This window comes from Protobothrops mucrosquamatus, unplaced genomic scaffold (genome assembly GCF_001527695.2).
Source record: "Protobothrops mucrosquamatus isolate PMUCROS unplaced genomic scaffold, P.Mucros_1.0 scaffold3740, whole genome shotgun sequence".
In the NCBI taxonomy this organism is placed as follows: domain Eukaryota; kingdom Metazoa; phylum Chordata; class Lepidosauria; order Squamata; family Viperidae; genus Protobothrops; species Protobothrops mucrosquamatus.
This window is the reverse complement of record NW_015389693.1, coordinates 1-22,949: the sequence shown is the minus strand read 5'-3', so window position 1 is coordinate 22,949 and position 22,949 is coordinate 1. Positions and strand designations below refer to the sequence as shown.

The window sequence follows — 22,949 nt, the reverse complement described above, 5'->3', positions numbered from 1 at the left end:
CTTTCACAGGCCGTAACAACAGAACATTCTGAAGAACGCTTCCATATAACATTTCATGCACATCAATGTTACTTATGGATTTTCCCCCAAGATTTGATTCATTTTGAAGCACAATGGAAAAAGAAATGAACTACATGAGAAGTAGAACACCAGCATTCTTTGTAATTGGATGCTGAGAATAAGACCAGCCCTTGGCCCAGATTGATATCAAGAGAGATAAAAAGTATTCCTTCCAATCTCTGTTTGCCTAGCTGTTTAGCTGCTTACTTATGTACGAAAAACTTCTTTCTTATGGGATCAACCACAAGATTATATATTCCTGACACAGGCTATCAACCCAGGATTTCTTATCTTTCTGGGCTTGAAATTTAAAATGAAGTATTCTATGAGTTTAGTATCACTACCAAAAGCGTCGAATTTGAAACTGCTTGTGAAGACTTTGGAGCGAAGGCAGCATGCTTCTATTTATATGGCTTCCAGAAATAGACAAATTTATGTATTTATTTATAAAATTTATTGGTTGCCCATCTTACCACAGGGAGAATGGAGAAATAGAAACGTTATTATCACCTTCCCTGATCTTGTCTAAAGAGATAAGGACATGAAAAATAACCTGGATAATGGTGAAATAAGATGAAAATATAGTAGGAAATATGGTGGAAGGGAGAAACCTAAAGATTTCAGGAAAAGAAAGTCAGGTCAATGACTAGCCTCAGTTCTTTTCTGGTTGCAGCATGAGCAAGGAAGTCAAACTGACAGCAATGGTGGACCTGCGATGCCAGATCAATTAGTCATAAAACACTGATTATTCTGGATTTAATTCTGGATGAACATATTGATTTATCATGTATCATAAAGACTTGGCAGTCATCAGCTGGAGAAGTTCATCTCTCTCAGCAATGTCCATGATCTGTTTGCCATGGATTGAAGAGCAGGGAAAGTGGAAGGGATTTACCAATGTTGAGTTCTTGCTGTTGTCTTTGGCAGGCCAAGGTAGTTTTGGGTTATTGTTAGTGTGCTAACCAATCTGATACCAAGGAATCTCTCCTCTTGACATAGTTGTAGCATTACCTTAGACTTCTTGTTTTAGGTGATTTTCATTTCTACACAAACTGAGTTCACCCAGTTGGTGATAATTATCAACTTGCCCCTATGAGTATCAGGGTGCTAGCAAACAGCAAGACAAATGTTTGCTATGGTATTCTGTTGAGATGAGATTGATGAACTGAACATGGAAGAACTCTGTACAATGGACAGATCCTTGCCAGTGGATAAATCTCTGGAAGGGTGAAGAACTGGTTAAAATGGCCTGAGATGGGAGCCTAATGAATCTGGATGTCTGGGCAATAACTTGCCAATAAGAGAGAGCCTTTTAAAAATGCCTCCACTCTCACAGCCTTGTCTATGAGGTAATTAGAGGAGTTTCTTCTGCATTATCTCTGTGCATGTGACCCCTTTGTGATTTTTGGTGTGTGTGTGTATGTGTACATGGTGATCACCATCTCAGTGATTAATTACAAATTTAAAGTGGAGATACTAAAGCCATAAAATAGCAATTAAAGCAAATAGCTAAAATAACTAGAATAAATATTAACAGTTAAAGCCCTATACAAAGCAATGTTTTTTTTTAAAAAAGCTAATAAAATAGTTAAGCTCAATCAATTGAAGTTTCTTTATTAGATCACAAGTATGCATTACTGTGGTCACCCTGGGAGGTTATCAGTTCATGAACCATAGTTTTAAGATCATTATATTCCAGAAAGGGTACATTTGGCAAACCAACTAAAGCTGTTCCTAATCATTTCTTCAATCTAGGAAACCAAAGAGATATCTGTAACCAAAAGTCTTCTTCATGGAGGACGAAATCCCATTCAGAATGGCTGATCTATCATCTCCCCTGAATTATAGACCCTTACAATAAGCTTCTTTGCCTTGCCTGGATTCAATTTCAATTTTTCCTCTCATTTAGCCTGTACTGTTTGCAGACAGGCATTCAGAGGAGCCACACCGGTTCCTGAAAAATAAATCTTGATGTCATCAGCTTACTGATAGCACACAGCTCCAAAATTTCTGATTCCCTTCAATGGCTTCTTGTAGATAATTGAAGTGTTGGAGACTGAATAATGGAACCATTACAAAACTATGCCTTTCTTCTGAGGCAATGTTATCAAAGGAAGCTGAGAGGTCAAAAAGAACCAACAGGCTGTGCTCCCTCTGTCAATCTCAAGACAAAAATAATACATCAACTTAATCAAGGCAATCTCAATTCTGTAGCCCAATTGAAGCCATTTTAAAATTGTCAGAATACTCTGCTTCCTCTAGGTCTGCCTGCAGTTGAAAAACACCATTCTATTAGCCACCTATCTAACTGTGGGAGTTATAGACTGACCTATAATCACCCACATTTGAGAGATCCAGACCGGCTTCTTAGGAAGAGCACTAACAACTGATTCCCTTAAACAAGGATACATTCTGCGATTTCTTAGAGTGGGATTGTAACAAGCTGTAAAAGTAGCCTTGAGGAATAGGAGGGAGACTCAGAACTAAGACAATGTTAGACAAAATAAATCTGAAGTTGAGAAATGGTTTCAGAAAGTGTCTCAGGCTTGACCCTCTCTAGTTTTCTGATAGATCATAATGGAGGAGAGGGAAGTGCATTCAGACTTGCAAGATTTTGTTACTATAACTTCATAAAAATGTAGTATTGGCATTCTTAACCTTAGTTTCCTAGTCTGGTCTACTTCAAGGGACTGATAAAGATGGAAGATGTGAACTCTAGCATCTTTAATATTCTACTGGCTAGAACTTATGAGCCACCTTTGAGAAAGATCCAGTGGTGGAGCATATTGTTCCAAGAATCTGTCCATATCCCGAGATATCACATATCGAAGTGTATTCTGTTTAATTGTTCAAGGAGTCAGTAGATATACCCATAGTTAGCTTTTCATCAAAGGTGGCATCAGGATTAGTCAGCGGAGATATTTTCCTCAAAAACCTCACATAAAGTGTTATAACAATCCTCTGAGGGTTTTATAAAATAATTCTGGGAAGAGGAGACAGCAGTACCAGTTAGACTGCTCACAACCCTGCATGGCTTGGGGCGCGGGTATAGGACAAATTGTGTGTCCCCAGTTACATCTACCTGGCCCACCAGAGTGGAAAGGCTGGGTATGTTATAGGTCCCATCTATTAAGGAGATACACCTGATGGGATCTAGAAGAAGGTCTTCTCTGTAGTGATTCCCTCCTTTTGGAACATCATTCCCTTGGAAATAAGGTTGATCCCCTCCTTGCTACATTTCTGGAATGCCATCAAGACATGGTTTTTGTCAGTGGGATAGGGGACCCCAGTTTGATTTGCAGCTGATCAAGTGGCTTGTAAAATTGTGTTTGTCACTGTCATAGTGTGTGTGTGTGCGCGTGCATGTGTCTGCAGTTTGGGGTTTTTAAATTGTTGATTTTTAATGGTGTGTGCCAGAGGACCCCAACCTTTTTGGCACCAAGGACTGGTTTCATGGAAGACAATTTTCCCATGGACCGGGGGGGGGGAGGGGGAGGTTTCAGGATGATTCATTATATTTATTCTAAATTTTCTAAATAAACAAACAAATAAATAATGCACTTTATTTCTATTATTATTATATTGTATTAGATTAGACCAGTGACTTTCTGCTTCTAAGAAAGTGGGAAGGAAAAGAGACAGTCCTAAACTCAGCCATCCAGCAAAACAAACCAAAGATCCAGCATGTTGAGAAAGTGCTGAGAAAACCATTCAAAAAGAAAGAGAGAGAGGGGAGGGAGGGAGGGAGGGGGAGGGAGAAAGAGAGAGAGCACTGTGCAAGCCCAGCAGCCTTGGAAAAGGTGCAGATGAGAGAGGGATTCCCTTGGAGACAGTGCTTAAGGCAGTGGTTCTCAACCTTTTTAATGCCGCGACCCCAACCGGTCGTAAGTCGAGGACTAAACTGGTCGTACGTTGAAGACTAAACCGGTCGTAAGTCGAGGACTAAACCGGTCGTAAGTCGAGGACTACCCAACCGGTCGTAAGTCGAGGACTTTCCCTGCCCGGGAGCGCCGCGCATGCGTGGTTCTGCCCCCTGCGCCGGCTGAGGCATAGCTGGCAAGCAGCAGAGACGGAGCAGGCCGACCACCAGCTGGCCCAGCCGAAGGGAGGTAAGGCACCCGCCGGAAAAGAGGAAAAAATGGCGGACAAAAAAATGGCGGACAGCCTTGCTTGGTGACCCCCATGAAATGGTCGATCGACCCCAAATGGGGTCCCGACCCACAGGTTGAGAACCACTGGCTTAAGGGGAAATGTAACTTCTCCCCTACCTCCCCCATTGCAAGCCAGGTAGGAGCACGCTTGGCTTGCAAACTCGAGAGCTGCATGAAGAAAGGAGCGTAACACACAAACACACACACAGAAACACACACAAAATTAAACCACGAAAAGCAGGCAGGAAATTGCCAAAACATGAGGAGCACCTGGAGCACCATCAAAACGACAGCAAAAAACTCAGCGGTCTTAGAAAAGGTGCAAACGAGAGAGATTCCCTTTTGAAGACGCAGTGCTTAAAGTGAAAGGTAGCTTCTCCTTGCCCCTATTTGCACCCTGAGAAAGCACCCTCACAAACACATACCTTGGGGGGGGATCTCCCTCCAACGCGGTTTTGGGGAAGCCCCCGGTTGCAAGCTGGGCTGGCGCGCGCTTGCCTTGTAAACTTGGAGACTTGTGTGAAGGGAGCACGAGCCCAGCTGGGGTGCCGAGAGGGGGAGAGGAGGAAAGTGAGGAAGGAGGAGAAAGAAGAGGAGGAGGAAGAAAAAAAAGTAGCAGGAAGGAGAGGAAGCAGGAAGAGGAGGAGGAGGAGGAGGCAGAAGAAGAGGGACCACAAGAAGCAAGAGGAGGAAAAAGAGGAAGGATGCTGAGCTCAGATGTTGCAAGCCAATTGCAAGTGCAGCCCCTGGAGAACCTTTGCACTGAGCAAGCCAGCTTCTGCCCTGCCACACTCACGCCTCTGCCCAGACCCCTGCAGACTCGCCGCATGCCTCCAGCTGTACAGTTTGGTTCCTAACTGGCCGCGGTCTGGTACAGGTCCATGGACTGGGAGTTGGGGACCCCTGGTGTATGCTGCCTGGAATCATCATGTGTGAGTTAAGTATCCCTATAAATCTATTCAATAAACAAATAAATAAATCTAAAACAATTCAGTAAGTGTTGAGCTTGTTGGTGCAATAAAAGCAGAAAACAAAGCTGCCACTTTGATGCACACATTAATATAGCATGAGCCTGCACACATACTTTATGCCAGTGATGGCGAACGTTTTAGAGACCGAGTGCCCAAACTGTAACCCAAAACCCACTTATGCATCATCGGGTGCCGGGTGGGTGTGGCCCATTGGGTGGGTGTGGCCCATTGGCTGGGCGTGGCTTTTTTTCCCCCGCAAGAAGTTGAAATTGACTGATTGATTGAACCTTTTTTTTTTTTGCACATGGTGGCGGAGGCCTAAAGTGAAAAGGTTTTATAAAACCCAGCTGAAGGCCTAGGGATGGGGCGACGGCGCGTGTGCCCACAGGGAGAGCTCTGAGTGCCGCCTCTGGCACCCGTGCCATAGGTTCGCCACCACTGCTTTATGCTATGCCTTATCATATTCAAGTCAGACCTGCCGTTCTGCCATGTATTATAGCAGGGGTCTCCACCCCTGGTCCATGGACCAGTACCAGGTGATGGCATGCCAGCAATCGGTCCACACAAACAAGCAAAGCCCCATCCGCAGGATGCAGGCAGCACACAAAACCACATCCCCTCCATTCTACGGAAAAACCTCTGTCCACATAACCAGTCCCTCGTACCCAAAAGGTTGGTGACTTCTGTATTATAGGACCATCTTTGAAGTATGTTGAAAAGCCAGTTTAGAGAAATCCTGTCAGCCATCCTACTCCAGGTATCACACAGGAATTGATAGAATTATTTGCAGAACCAGCCTAAACATTTCTGAGCCCTTTTAGAATGCAATTGGATTCTTTGAGGCAAACTATTCTAAAACTTCCACTTTAAACAGTCTACAATGAACCAGTGAATGGTTTGAACTTGGAATTTGTAGGAATTTAATAAGATAAATGGCAATAGATAAAGCATATATTAACAGTTTAATACAGTACCTGCCTGCAAATCTTTGAAACCATTGCTTTGTCACCTGAAAAAAATTGATTTACAAGCTCTTGTAAAGAACTGCTACATCACACTCCCATATGCTCCAGAGCACATCTTTAGAATCAAAATGGGATGACTGCACACACACACAATCCACTCAGCCCTGACCCAAATATAATTCTGTGTTTCAGAGGAAAGTCTTGGTAAAGACAAAGTTAAATACTTTTAAGTCTACCAGTTTTAAACAGGAACGATGTAAGTACAGGTATAGCTTTCTCATGGAAAACGATTGGGCCAATGATTTACTTTGCCAATCTAGATCATGCTTTAGTTTAATTTCTCTGGGATAATTTTGTACAGTAGACTTTTATGCATCTAAGTAATGCAAACAAGTTGCTTTATCCATTGCTTTGGTTTTAGTCATGTTTTGTTTTTTGTTACCTGAATCCATCTTGATTTGTGTCAGTAGGATGGCAGGTTCCCCCATTCTGGCATGGATTCTGAATGCAAGCATTAATAGGTGTGCTGCAATCTCGACCCTATCAGTAAAAGTTAAACAGGAAGCATTAGTCATTGTCTATCACTGACAGGGAAGCTCACTATGTTTTCCTAACCTGGTCTTCACAGGCACAAAGAATGTATCCTTCAGAATCAGATCACCTATTCTTATTCAGGGAAAGTATTTTTTTTTCTATTAAAGCAGCACAAGACAGCAAGAAGATAATAAATACATGAGTACTTGGAACTGCACGGTGAAAGACATTTTATCATCCAGGTTTTGAATATGTAGTTCACATTATGTCATAAAGTATTCAATATAAACAATAAACATTTATATGAAAAGAGACATACAGCCACTTATTGAGTCTTAGGCTGTTGAGTTGATCAACCACTCAGCAAAGCAACTTCTTGTAGAAAAATCGCCCCTCGAAAGTATGTTTGTATAAAACCCTGCAGCACTGATTTTTTACTTCCATTGTAGAGTTAAATCATCAGCATTCTTTCCCAAGCACAGTATTATTTCTTTCTAACAGAGATTTCATGATGAGCTGCTATGCTTGTAGAAAGTATTGTCTACAGACTGATTCTTTGCATGTAACGCAGGAAGACATTCTGCTAGTCAATCCTCATATTCAGAAGTCAGGTTAAATTTGGTATGAAACTGCTATAAATATATTAAATAATATGAACCCGTTGTCTTTTATAATATTCAAATCCATTCAGACAAAGAGCTTCGGTTGTTCGTGTTTTTACAATTCAGACAAAAACTTCATTTCCAGAAGTTCTTTCCTTGACCAATTTAATGTATATTACAATACAACTTTATCCAAGTTAGGGTCCCCTCTAGCTAAATTGGCTTTACTTCAGGATGATTGTGCATACCATGGTATATACAATATAAAATTTTGCTAAAGATGCAAGCATATTTACATCTTTCTTACTATATTTTCTCTACTTCCTTTGCCATAGAGCCGTGTTAAATTATATACTTATTGTACAATCAATAAAAGTGCATAAAAACCAAGGTCTATTCTTTATGAATTCTCCAATAAGCATTGTCGTTGCTAAGATCTCTGGAAGTCAAAGCCCACATATCTAAAGAGCATTCTGGTTAAAGAAGGTTGGTTATCTATCTATCTATCTATCTATCTATCTATCTATCTATCTATCTATCTATCTATCTATCTATCTATCTATCTATCATCTATCTATCTATCTATCTATCTATCTATCTATCTATCTATCTATCTATCTATCTATCTATCTATCTATCTATCTATCTATCTATCTATCTATCTATCTACCTACCTACCTACCTACCTACCTACCTACCTACCTACCTACCTACCTACCTACCTACCTACCTACCTATCTATCTATCTATCTATCTATCTCATTGATGTCCTGCCTTTTGTTCAAGAACTCAAGGCAACATGCATAACTTCTCTCTTCCCATTTTTGCCACAACAATAACTTGCTTAGTAAGGTTTGATTAAGAAAGAGTGACTGGTCCAAAATTACCTAGTCAGCAACCATTGCTGAGTGCAGACTAGGATCATGTTTCTCTCATACCAGCCCAAACATAACAATATTCTCTGAGATACATGGAAAAAGTAAAATGAATGATTTATAGTTGAAGAGAGGATGTACAGATAAGGAAAGGGATTGAAAGGAGAGATGGAAAGTAAAAAAAAATTATAAAGAGAGGACATGGGGGAGATATTTTAGTAGCTCTGTGCACACTTGAAAATTATTTGGAAAAAGTAATTTGGAACTCATGCAAATACAGCACTACTCTGCTATTCACAAAAATAGCCACTTTTCAGGCTTCTCAGTGAAGGGGGAAATGGTGGCCAGGGGGAAAGATAGCTTTAATACTTACATTAATTTAAAAAGGGAACTTCTTAAGCACTTCTTCCAAATATTTTTGAATCATGCACAGCCCTGGTTTTATTTCCTTAGGTTTTTTTTTCCTCCAACCAAATTTAAAAAGCCCACGTCAAACCAATACTTTAGTCTAATAAGGAGAGTCAGGAACAACAAATTTTCCCCTCCTACTGAAAAAGGAAAGGTTTTGTCTTCATGTTCCAAAGTTAGCTTTACTGAGAAAAGTTATACCCCAATCCTAGATCCCAAAGCATTCCTTTCTTACACAGTTAAAAAAAATAATCTCTGGAAAAACAGTTAATTATTGGAGAGGTGACACTGGGGAAAAACAAAAGAAAAAAGTGAGTTTCTCTAGAATTTAGAAGAACTTACATATATCTCTTTGGCTATGCTCTTTTATAATTTCTTTGGATTGTATACTTTTGAATACATTTTTATTTTCGTGTTTATAACACTTCTAATAAATTAAATACTTACACATAAGCAAGGGCACAACTTATTTTAACAGAGGAAGAGCGTGTTCTTCATTTCACAAAGTCTCTACACTCAATTTCCTAATGCTTCCAGATCAAAATCAAAGAGAATTGTCTAAACCATATTTTTCCTTGCTTCCCTTAAAACAGGCTTTCAATAAGTATGTTCGTGTTGGTTTAATGTAAATGGATGGGTAAAACTTTTTTTATCATTGCTACTGTGGGGCAAGAATACCCATGTACAAGTGCATTTGCTATCTAGAGCTGGCATCAATTGTTTTCTACAACTGGAATTCCTATTTAAGGTTTTATTACTTTATCCAGCATATCCTATTGAATTATGTCATCTCTCTCGTTTTAATCATATCATTTCCTTTGCAGTAATGCATGTGACTGAAGACCTGCTGTGATGATCAAATTATATGTTTCAGAAAAAGATGGAATTGCCTTGCCATTGAGTATTCAATAAAACTCAGTCTTGCCCAATCATACTTGGATTAAGGTTCCCACAGCCTATTGCTATAGCTGTGAACTCTTCCACAGGAAAATTTACTCCACATCTACATCAAAAAAGGAATAACAATACTGAATGGGCAGGTTTGGGATAATTTATCAAGGTAATAGATTCCAGATGAACAGCCATGTTTGAAGCTGACTGGTGAAAAGGAAGAAAGGCATTGTTACCAAATTAGCATGACATTTTAGTGGAGAACAGTTTAGTATATAAAAAAAATGCTCTTTTCATAATGTTCACATCTGAACTTGTCAAAAGTCATTTTTGTTCAATGTGTAGCACAGTTGTAGAGATATTTTTTCAGAGATTGAGGCAAGCCTACTTGGCTACATAGAATGTTCCTTATATTTGTGCTCCTGGGTTTTGATATTGTTTTTTTCTTCTCCTACTTTTTCAGCCCTCATGATCTGTAAGCATTCCACTTCTCAATCTTATTCTGTCTTTAGGCACACATTATACAAATACAACATACTGTACGTAGGCATAGGAACTACTTGTTCTGCTTTGTAAAATCTCTACACCACTTCAGGAAAAAAAAGTGTTTGAGATGCAGGACCATGTATAGTATCACTGTTCACCATGCAGCTCAAACAATACTCATTTCCCTTTAGCGCAATCTCCTTCCCTGTCCATGTTGGTTTTGATTCCATTCAATGCTGAAACCCAGCTGTTATCAGTTACCTTACCTTATAGCCAAATGGGCAAGTGCATCGGTAAAAATCCATGGGGTCATTGTTGCAAGTCCCATTATTTTTACAGGGAGTAGATAGGCAAGGGTTACATTTGGACACAATACCAATGTCAACAACTCCTGCAATAAAACAAGAATACATCTGAAAAGATTTGACAACAATTTAAAACATTTTCAAGAGATTGCCTTATATACAAGAATATACTTATCACTCAGAGTCTTTGGTCTGTGGTGCTGCATAAATATGTGTATATAAATACATAAAAGAACTAGGAAATTTTCTTTTGAAAGTTTAAATGCTGCTGCTGTATTATGTATCAGTGACCCTAGTTAGTGCACTTCAGGCACAAACACTATGCTGGAACAAAGCTAACTTGCAAAAAATACTATCTTAAGAAGGATTCATTTCACCCTTCATTCATTTATAAAGCAAAATGAATGAAAACAAACAAACAAGCAAATGTCAGCCCTTTGAGGTAGCCTGGGTCACAAAACACTAGAAACCCCACACTTTCCTGTTTTAAGAAAATGCTAAGGGTTAAGCTCATGTTTTACAAAGAATTGCCACATTTCCTTCAAGGCCATCTCTGTATTATCTTTTGGAGCATTCTGTCAAAATGAAGCTCTGTCATGAGATAAAGTTATTTTATCTCCCAGTGGGGAAATGGGAACTATGTATATCACCTTTTGCTCCTGTAATGAATAAATGAATGAATATGTAATAGATAAATAAACTAAAAATTAGTCAACCAGAGAAAATAAATCCCATACATTTCAAACCTGACTGCCATTGAACTTGCATGGTAAACTTTGTTCGCTTTGGATATGTATTTTTTTTAATCCACAATTTTCAAAACAACAATTCTGATGTAAGTTTGATGTAAATTTCAATAAAAAATTGAGTTGAAGATATATGTTTGTCATTCCCCCTCACACCCAAATCTTTTCTTACGGATCACCTGAGTCCTTAATATAATTCTCTTTGACAGGCATATGAGTGGCTCTATAATGATCAGTGGGGCAGAAAATGGAAGAGCACAAATACTGGAAAGGAAAGAAAATCCCTTAACGGACAGGGAAATACTGGATTTAAGGGTGATGGAAATGCAAAATTAAAAGAAGGCAGCATGTGTATATTGCAGTAATGTTTCTGGAAATAGAGTTCTTAGATAGAAGAGAAGTATACAGTTTCTCTTTAGCTTAGAGATTTTGAGGGCAAATTAGGACTGAATCATGCCATGCATTCATCACCAAGTTTTAATTCTTTATCTTCCTCAAATTTCAATTCTTTATACTCAAAAGTAAAGCCCTTCTTAAGCTGTGTCCAATGTGTCCATATTTTTTTAACTAGAAGTAGTAGAAAAGTGGGCTGCAATTGCCTTTTTGCAAGATTTATTTTTTAAAAAATATATTTTTCTAGTACAGTCTACAGGTCTATACAGGAATTTCCTGGTGGTCTCCTATCTTCGTGCAGAAGTCCAAGAATTATACCCACCTTTGCATTGGAAATGCTGAGTTGGTGTAGTTAGCAAAAGCCTGTCTGTCATGTCATCTGGACTACTACACCGTGCAATGCCGGGCTCTTTATAACCTGCTTTTACCCACTCTGAAAGCCAGCGCAGGCTGCAGTCACAGTGTAAAGGATTTGTACCGAGTGCCCTAAATTGGGTTTTAAAAAAAGAGAGGGGGAAAAAGATATTTGTCCAATTATATGACTTCTTTCTTTATGCTGGTACAATTAGAAGAAAATTCCTTGATTTACAAATCCAAGTTCTTAATACAGTTGTTGGTCTCTGATATCTGTCAGCACTGCCAATACTTACAGTTCCATTCTTTTTGTACCTATAGTTAATGCAAGACTTTCAATGCATAGCCTCACCTTAATGCATGGGTGTCAAACTCGCTGTGTCACGTGACGTGTTGCGACGTATTGTGACTTTTTTTGCATTGCTGGAGCTGGGGTGGGCGCGGCCTCCGCATGATGCAACCGGCCCACGGGCCAGCAGTTTGACACCCCTGCCTTAATGCATGGGTACGATATAGAGGATCAGTCATCTCCTAAAACTAAAAAGGTAATTAAGTTGGAAGTACATAACCATAGAATGAGAAGGAGATCAGACACAAGGAGAGAAGATTTTCTGGCAATCCTCAATCTAATTTCACACACAAGGCAGCTTGGAACAAGATCTAATGTATAGCTCCTGATAAAAGATGTTATACATCATTTGAATGCAAGTAATGTAGAACCCCTGTCTATTCCTGTAACTTTAAGAACTCATCAACCTTTTCCTCTCAAAAGCTCCAAGCAACTCTGAATCAGTATCTCGTTTAATTTCTGGTTGGAAGTCATTATACCTTACATAAAAAGCAAATGATTCTTCTCCCTTTGGTGAAAAGACAAATTTGTGTGTGTTAGTCTGATCACTGATTACAAACATGCAAGGAAGGACAATGAGAAAATCACTACACATCGGAATACACATTAATCTTTTCTCAATTTCTGTTTATTTATTCTCTACTCCATAGTTTCAACAATCTAGCTGGTCACCCATCGCTTTGACTTAGAAAGCATGTTGCATCCACTCTGTAGAGGAGATGCCATCCTTATCATTACGTTATGTTTGAATAACTTTCTAAGGCTTTCTGCTTGCCCCTTTATTCTTGCATTTTGTTCTTACAGCATATATTAAGTATTTAATGCACTGCTATTTTTGCAAACTAGGAGTTCATACAAACATATTTTGTAGACAATCATAATTTCCCTGAGCTATGATCATGGAATAAGGAAATGATTTATGTAATTCTGATAATATTAATATCATAATTATTAAAATATTAATATTTTTGAAGAACAGATGTTTAATATAATGACTAGAAATAATTTTATTTACAATGCAATATTATATACTTCCACTGAGAAGTAAACACCACTGAACAATGGATGTTACTCCCAAAAGAATATGGAAATTCAGCTTTACAACAGGAACATATCAGAAGTTTCATTAAATTCAGTAGGGTTTATTCCCAGATAAATGAGTATGGAACCAAAACATTAATACAGTAAGACTTGACTCAAGTGAGTCAATCTTATCTTTATAAATTTCTTAAGATTGGTGAGTTTATTCCAGCAGTTGTTGAGAACCATTGTGGAATAATTTTGATTGTACTGAACTGGACCTGGTTAAGCTCAAGATTTATATCCAGACTCAATCACAGAATTAATTGGTGACTTTGGCTGCGAGAAATTGGATAACTCAACTAACTCATTAATTTGTTGTTGTGAATATGAAATGAGGGATGAGCCCTTCTTAAGAATTTTAAAGGAAAGGTGGAATATAATGAAATAAATAAATACTAGGTATTATATTGGATTGATTGGCATATTCAATATGATGATCCTTATGTTCCCCTTTGACTTTTTAGAAAAAAATCTAACAACAGGTAATGGTTGAAATTTTTAGAGAAGTTGAAATATTTAATAAATGTCCATTTCAATGGCTTTTGAACGTATTTTCTAAGTCCATCTTTCAGTAAAAGTGCTATTTTAATATAAGGTTTAAGAGTTCAGATACCCTTGAAGTTCAAGAATAATTTTTTAGGATAATGATCTAAAGGTTAAGGACAATTATCTCAATGGTCATAAACTGCTTTTGACATTAAGTTTTTACTTAAAGCTTAGAAATTGTTCCTGTGGAGAAGAAAATATTAGTTGGATTCAGCCCCTAGAGAGAAAGTTAGAAAATTATTTACAGAAAGAATGATCAAAAGATAATTCTGGATGTTGACTTTTTCTTCACAGATGTTTTAGAAATGGAGTCGATAAAAATGATTTACTGAGGAAAAAAAGAAGATGTAATACTGATGGATAAAATTATAAACTAAAATTGTTGATATAAAACCACAGACATGACTGATTAAACAAGTCTGCCCTAGACAAACTCATGCTGAGAGTTCATGTGTTGAATTACTGGCAAGAGTTCATACATTAAAATTAAATAAGAAGAACAAAGTTTCCTTAAAGGGACCAAGTTTATATCTTGTCTGTATTTTCACACAGACTAAAATTATTTGGATTGACTATATATGAGCTCATGCATGTACATACAACATACAAACCTCTAGTCTTAAATTATCTCTAGTTTACTGTACATATATGTTTCAACAGCTGTTTTGGACCAATAAAAAATCCAATGGGTCAAGCAATCTGTTGCACTAATAATTTAGTCTTCCAACATTCCCCCAAAATAGGGCAAAGCACCAAATAAAAAGATGGATATCAGTTCCACATTTTAATTTCATGTTCTTCCTCCCACTGCTAGCAGCTTTATTTTGATATACAGCAGTGATGGCGAACCTTTTACAGACCGAGTGCCCAAAAACTGGCCCTGCCCCCGCTCCACCCCCCTGCCCTGCCCCTGCTCTGCCCCCTATCCCCTGCCCCACCTGCCCACAGGACCACTCACTGCCTCCAGGGCCCGCTGCAGATCGCTCAGGCAGCCCAGCAGCACTATGGCAGCCACACCCTCTGCCTGCACCCTGCAGCATCAACTGCATGATGGGGTGTGAGGGCAGAGTCTTGTCTATGCTGCCTGGCTGCCATGTCCTTGGCTGCGCTGCTCCGTGTGGGCCATGCTCGAGGGCGACTCTCCTTCAGGGGGGCCGCTGGAGAGGAGGGGGTCGTGGGGGGAGGCAAGGCTGGGGCAACGGCACGTGTGCCCACAGAGAGGGCTCCAAGTGTCACCTCTGGCACCCGTGCCATAGTTTTGTCACCACTGATCTACAGTGTGATTGCTCTTTCATTTGTTTTAAACTTGTAGATTTAAATGTTATAATAAATTATGTTTATTTTCTCAGATTTTTCCCAAAGATGTTATTGGAAAGAAGAAAATAGACTTTTTCCATGGATTTTAAAGTAAAAGATTTGAAGTAAAAAATTTAAGGTAAGAAAGTAATGAGAAGAGGAAATGGAAATGAGCCATAACACAGAAAGTTATGAAGGACAAGCCATTTTTGCTTGAACACAATTATTCTCTTTAGTTAATGCATGCACTTGTTGCAAGCTTTTAAAATAGGTCTAAGATATCATTTAAAATATGAAAATATTGTTCTCGCTGGCCACTACACACTATTTAGAAGTTGATAATAATTACAAGTTTACAAACATTGTCTACATTCAAAAGCTTTCATCAGAGAGCACAATGATTTTGAATCCTAAATTGCAAATAAGCGTGTCTACATTTAGTTCAACATTGATATGCACATCTTTTTATTGTACTAATTGTAATGGCAGACTGTGTGAAGACATTGAATACGATAATTCATGTTTATCTAAGTTTGTAAAATTCCACTGTAGAGTTGGAGCTTTCTCCTTATTAAGAAAATTGACAGCTATATTTTGAAGACAGTTATTTTTGTTTGAATACAATATATTAATTGTACAGCCAGGGCTCAGTGTTATAACTATATATGGAAATAAAATGTGAAGGATATTTTAAAATTAATAATTTAAAGGACACAGATTAGGAAAGGTAAGGTAGGATGAATTTGGGTTTATGGACAATCAGTCATGATTTACCTCACAATGTAAAGGATTGTAGTGTTTTTCAAACATAAATAAATACATTTGAACTAAGGGCACTTTGCCTATTTGTTTCCATCTTGTAAGGTTCCAATTTATGTAGTCTAAATGTGACATATTAAATACTACATACTATTTCCAAAGATAAGTAGGTTGTAATTAGGTAATAATAGTCATTTATAAGGAGATATAATATGTACTTAGTATGTCAAATAAACAATTCTAAATTCATAATTTCAACCCTTATTTGTCAATCTATTCTGTAAACAATATATGTGATTGGTGTTGACAGACAAGAAAATTAATGGGTCCAGAATTTATTATTTCAGAAGAAAATATACTTTTACATTTACTGTATGCAATGATGCAGAACGAATGAAAGATGAATGACTGCCAAATGGCTTATGACTGTCAAATGGCTTATAGCTGAGGTTACGGAAACCTTGTGAAAAATTGAAAAAAAAAAACCTTGTAACACTATTTGTCTTTATTCCTGGCTTCTCTATTGGACAATTCTTTCTTTGCAGAACAGCTTCTTAAAGAACATTTATAGCTGGTAACTGGTAATGTAATGATTATAATGAAAATCATTACATAATCCCCCAAATGGAACAGTGTGATTATTCACCAGGATTTCCTTCAGAATCCTATTTACAATAGGATTGGATGTTACTTTTGCTGATAAGAATAAACTAAACTGTTAAAAACCAAAGAGGAAGAGGGGAAAATTGCAGCTACAAAGGCTATGTATCTTTGGAAAGTAGGCTGAACTGCTACTGAATAATACCGGTAGTTACTGGCCTGGTCTCTTTCCATTCATTTCCTGTCTTGTTACCTGTGTCTCTCATCTCGTTTTTATCCAGTGCTGTTTTGTTTTGTTCCTCCTTCCCAATGTTTCCTCTTATTGTGTCTCCATCGTGTATTTTTATTTTTTGCAGTTTCAACTAAAAGCAGAGTTAACAGTAGATATGTGTGATATTTTTGTGTCCCATACACAACCATTTTTGTGTTAAGAAAGAATGGCAGATGTGCAGATTGGGGTCAATTAATTTTATAAATATGGGTTTTTTTACAAGCTATTATTTTAACCAGTAGCTATCAATTCAACTAGTAAAGAGGGATACATGTGTAAACACAAACATATTTCAAATTTAAATTTGCCTTTATTTGAGTGAATGTGGCAAATTATGTTTATTTTTAGTAGAATTTAATATGACAGGAAAATGTTTTGTCTTTAATAATGCTGTTAAACATGACCTTTGATAAATCACTATCAGGTTGTTCATTAGTAAGTATTGTACTGCACAAATAACTTATATCTTCATTTAAAAGATAGATGCTATTTGAGCAATGAACACAAGTTTTAAAAAGGTTGAAATGTTTATAAATTTAAGCATATCTTTTAATCCTGTTCCCTGATCACTATGGGGTTAAAAGTGAATATATAAAATAGAGTAACATTAATTCCTTGTTGGGCTTATGTTATTTGGAAAACTGCTTCAGAATGCCATTCTTCCCAAAATACCCTGATACAGCAAATGGGAAATATAGGAATCTAAATGGGGTGTGAAGAAAGTATAATATAACATGGTTCATAAAGCATAATCGTGATGGTATCTTTCCAGCAATTGTATGTCCCTACGTGGCTTTTAACTTGTCTTTTTTTTCCTTTTTTTTTAGCAATGTCAATTCTATTCTCCTTGGAGTGAAGAAGTGGAGATCAATCCTATTTAAATAGATGAAAAAATATTCTGGAAAGTTAAGGACCAATAGTGCTACTAGTAGGCAAGTTAAGAACCAATAGCCATGAGCCTGCTTGATAATTCATCCATACATTTTTCACCCTATAGATTAACATAGTTTTTCACATTTTGCTGAAAAATTGCTTTGGAGTCTAACTTTGATATAAGTAGGCTTAACAAATGATCTATTTTCTCTTTGACGATTAAAGTTTTAAAAGGTAAGGTTTTTTCACATTTGTTTGGAAAATAGAAATCTAAATAAAATACATATAAGGATAATTGTGGCATAAGGTAGCTATACAAATCTCCCATAGCAAATAATTTGTACAGAGTTAATAATCTCTTGAGGATAACAATACTTACAGGTGGGAAAGTGACACAAGATCATTAAAAGACCCTTCAGGGACACTGGATATATCATTGCCATGAAGCGTTCTAGGAGAAGAAAAAGTAATATTATGTTTGAATACAGTTATGATACAAAAAGAGTTTAAGTTAGCTTTTAATACCTATTGACTAAATAACTTAGGAAGCATTATAGTTCATATTTTGTCCAAGAAAGATTTTACAAGGAAGCATTGCATCACATCGCAATGCATCGCAATGCTACCGAGGTGCTTCAGACACAAGTGCGATGTGATGCAACCAGATGCGATGCAACTGAGGTGACTCTGGGTTGAAAGGACATCACCGTTGTCCAGGGAACGCCCAGTTGGGGGCTCCTTTCATGACCCTGGAAGGAGCTGAAGTGAAAGACAAGCGCTCACCCCACCCCATGGCAGCACTTGGGTCTTGAACACAAGCTTGCTAACCTCCAACACAGCATCCTAACCACATAAGCCACTGTGCTCCTAGCATTGCATAAAGATTGGAAATAAAGGAAATGGTAGTATTACAGACTCTTTAATATCTTTCTTTAATAAAAAGGGATAGTTTGTTTATTTATTTGTAGCTTTTGAATTTTTGTGTGTGTGCGTGCCTTTGGGTCAATGTTAATGGAAATAGTTTGCCATTGCCTTGTCCTAGTTTCATACCTGAAGTGGGACTGGAACGTACAGACACACAGATTCTATCCTAGCACCTTAATCAATAGACCAAACTGGCTTCCTTAATAAAGAGTACCAGTGACTTTTTCAAAGAAAAAAAATGACCACAATTGGAATCTGAATAAGCAATTTAGAATAATTAGACAACAGGACAACAGTTGTCTTAGGAATCATGATCGTGACAATATTCTGGAAAGTTATTCAATTCTTGATCTAGACAAATAGGAAATATTCATTTTTTCTTTTTTTTTTTCTGAAACAAATGTAATAGAGAAAATTGTTAGTGACACCATTTTGCCAATATCTACTTCTCTTTTTAATAAATACAGTGCTACATAGATCAGAGTTTACCATATATATTAAAACTATGTTTTCCAGAATTTCTATTCAGCCAATTATCATAATGCTGAATTGAACTTGCCCTAACCAATAGCTTGTGCAAATCCTGGCTTTAGGACCTGAAAATGCTCCTAAGAAAAATTACAGTAAAAATTACAAAGCTCATTGCTTTTTGACCATATCCTTTCCTATGTGCTTATGTGATTTTGGCTCTCTAGAGGAGATTAATTTTTAAAATTTGTATGCATTGTGTCTGTATAATGACTGGATTTGACAAAAATGGCTCCTGAGGGTTTAGAATATAAACAATGGAATACACTAGTACCTTTCTTACTAATATTGTATTCGTTTTCTAATTGTTGAACTACAAGTATGCTTTGTAATTTTTATGAAATTCTAAAATAAATAGTGAAATCCTTGAAAAACTGAACTTTGGGAACTGAACTTGAACTACTGGAAAGGGAATCAAAAATTAATTTGCAAGACACTTTCACACACTGAATCACAGAGTTTGTGTTTAATAGGGACATAGAAGCCATTTCATCATTTTTATAATTATGTATATTTTACATGTGTTTTCTGGTAGTTCTTTGTTACTCTCATATATTTTGGTGCATGGTTGAAAAAACAAACAAACCCAAATCTATGATTGGAACAATCACCTTAAAACATGGTATATAAAGATATGCTAAGAGAGATTAATACTTCAAATTACTGAAACAAGGCATATGTCATGACACCGATTATTATGTTTGGTAGCCAGAGACATATTCTGATTGATAGGATAATTTTCCTATTTAATAGCAATAGGGAAAATTTCCCAGGAAACAAAACAATTAGAGAAGAGGTTCATGCATAAAAGAGGTCTGTTAACCGCACATCAAATTCAGACAGTTTCAAGCTATGTGTCCTTTCAAACAAAAAGGTGCAAAAACTTGGATACACTTTTGCTGATTATTTCTAACTGAGGTTCTCTTGGGAATTCTGATAATAAATAAATGACAGTAACAGATTGCATGCTGTCGCCTGGAAACACGTCCTCACCCAGGAGAATTGATTTTTAATAACAACGTAGATGACATGTGGCAAGGGTTGTCGCTGACACTAGAATTTTGTATACCATAATAAATCAAATGAAACTGGAGGCTTCCAAATACATGCAACCCCAGAAAGAGAGACTCTCATTCATGCTTCGTTTAGCTTTTGCACAGAAATATAAGAGTGGCATGTTATTTTTCTCTGAGCAAACACCTATTTCAATATATGATTAAGTAGATCTTCTAAATAAATAGAGATAGCAAATGGATTTATAAAACTGATCTTCAGCATTACACTGTTGCCTTTGAGAATAAAGTAATCTTGGTTTGCTTGCAACTTAAACAAAAAAATGCATATGGATCAGTCACAAAATAAGAAAACCAATACTTCCTTGAAGTTCTTATATAATGGGGTAAAATCTATTGTGAAATTAACATCTGTGTACTATTTCAAACTGGAAGACTATGCACTATGTTCAGCTACAAACAAATTGGCTGCCACTTAACTACTCTTTTTTATATTATCCATACAGTATATATAGGTCTAAACATGCATACAACAGTGTTTAAAAGTTTGCGAATTTTCAACATTTCTGCATAAGTATGAGCTAAAACATGATCTGTTCCTTATACAAGTCCTAAAGATAGATAAAAAAAAACCAATTTAAAAAAGTCAAAAATATGCTTGTTCATTTCAAGGAAAATGATCCAAAGCTCCATATTTGCGTGTAGTAAAAATATGTAAGCCTACCGCTCTCAGTAACTGGTATGAAGCAATAACTGCAAATAAAGGTTGCAATTTAGTTGGACAGCAATTACTACAATTGGTGGAGAGGAATAACTACCAGTCAACATTTCTAATAACTGCTGATCAATCTTACACATCGGCTTGGAGGAATTTTAATTCGTTCCTCTTTACAGAACAGCTTCAACTGAGGGATATTGGTGGATTTTCTCATATGAACTGCCAGCTTCAGGTCCTTCCACAATAGGTCAGGACTTTGATTTGATCATTCCAAAACATTAACTTTTTCTGCTTTAATCATTCTTTGGTTGTATGATTTCTATATTGTGGGTTCTTATCTTGCTACATGACCCATTTCTTCTGGCACTACAATTCACAGACATGTACCTAACATACTCCTGTAGAAATTGCTGATACAATTCAGAATTCATAGTTCCATTAATTTGACAAGTTGTCCTGCTCCTCTCCCTTCATTCCAACTCCTTGCCCCATTTCTGTGCTTATCCCAAGAGAGTAAAAAAAAAAGAAAAGAAAAAAAAGAATAGTGTTGGATTTACGATTCAGTGTGCTCAGCACTTCTCATCACCGTTCCCTGAATTTGCTCAGCTGATTACAGTCTGCTTCTCCTCTTTTGGAGGAAGGACCTATCTTGGTGTCTTCTGCCCAATCCTTCCCCAAGCACCTTGGCTTTGCCAAAGACAATTTCTCCTTCCTTCCCATCTTGGACCTTTATCTCTCTGGAGTTTTACTTCTCTTCCTCTAGGAAAGCTACCCAGAGACTTTTCTTCTTCCTCTCTGACCAGGAACTTAAACACATTCACAATACAATATTCTCCAATTTTAATCTCCAATCACTCTGTTTTATAGTCTTTTTCTCTCCTAGTTTTCTCTACTTGTTTTCTCTCTTCTGTCTGTCTGTCTGTCTGTCTGTCTGTCTGTTTGTATCTCATTTTTAATCAGACTGGCAGTATTTCCCCAGCAACTGAGGAGATGGGTGTCTCATCAGAGCTCTAGTCCCTAATACCTTTGTACAAATTTGGACCAATGAAAATGCTGTCTACCTTTCCCGACATCAGCCCTGGCTAACAGCTATGTCAGCTCATCAACTGTTGTGACACCACAGCTGCACTTCGCTAGAATGGTACTTCTCCCTTTTCTCTCTCCATTTGCTATCTTACACCTGCACAACTGCAGTCATAACAGGCTACTAAAAACCATATGTCACAGCTTAAAGGGTTAATTGTAATGGTATATGAGAATGATCTTAGGAGACTGGGTCCAGAGACCTGGTTAGGGAAAACTTTGATAAAAGAAAATAGTCTGCAACTAGATTGTTAATGGGAGAAGAGGTTCAGAAAATATCCTCCCCAATTTCTCGAGATGCAAAGGAGACGGGGAGAATTATAGTTTCAGACATGCATGTTTCTGTTAATGTAGCCTTACATGAAAATAGAATTAGTTTAGTGTTTCTGTCTGATCTGTCTGGTAGGATTGACACTAAACAAGGAGATATGATGATGAAACAAACATGGACTTCATCCTAAGTAATACTTAAGATTTTGTATAAAAAGTAAGTATGAATGAATCACTGGAAAGAATTATTAAATATCATTACATTCAATATTCTCCAAAGGAAACATTTGACAAAATGTGTACTATTTGACAAAAAAACTTTTATAAAAAAACTGAAAAACGAGAAAAGTATAAAAAGAAATGAAAGAGATCAAACTTCTCCTGAAACCTTGGATATGATTAAAAACATACAGAATCGCAATTAGAATTTTAGCTCAAATTATGAAATTATACACCAAATCCAAGAATATGTCGAGGTGATTAATGAGCAAGTTGCAATCGAGAAGTGTTCCTTCAAAAATATGTCTTAAGTCAAATAGGTTAGCCTATATTTTAACAGTGGCCTTTAAAAAAAAAAAGAATTCCAACAGGAAAAATCATCTTAAGGCATCAAATCATTCACAAAATGTTACCCTTCATCTGAACTCATATTTATAGGGTACTTTACATCTTGATACAAATAAAAAAGTGCAAATGACTGGAAATGGCTGCAATGCAGAGAATCAGGGGAAAGCTCCTACTCCTTAGACATTTTGCTGTCACCTTTTAAAATTTAACTCCAGAACAGTGAATGAGTAATACTTACAATACTCGGAGAGATTTAAGGCCATTAAATGCATGAACTGGAATACATCGTAACCTATTGTAGCTTAGGATCCTAGGGGAATAAAAGACC

General features: G+C 37.1%; 1 protein-coding gene across 1 annotated transcript in view; it reads right to left on the bottom strand.

Moving 5' to 3' along the window:
- The window catches only part of LOC107298139 (slit homolog 3 protein-like), a gene marked incomplete at its 5' end in the record, with an annotated part of 94,528 nt that extends 71,604 nt beyond the window's left edge, over window positions 1-22,924 (bottom strand). The window contains 5 exons of the mRNA XM_015827499.1: window positions 6,590-6,687; window positions 10,210-10,334; window positions 11,710-11,873; window positions 17,898-17,969; window positions 22,860-22,924. Of these exons, the coding sequence (XP_015682985.1) occupies window positions 6,590-6,687; window positions 10,210-10,334; window positions 11,710-11,873; window positions 17,898-17,969; window positions 22,860-22,924 (524 nt within the window). The remainder of the gene's footprint in view (window positions 1-6,589; window positions 6,688-10,209; window positions 10,335-11,709; window positions 11,874-17,897; window positions 17,970-22,859) is intronic.
- Window positions 22,925-22,949: the final 25 nt, after the last annotated feature.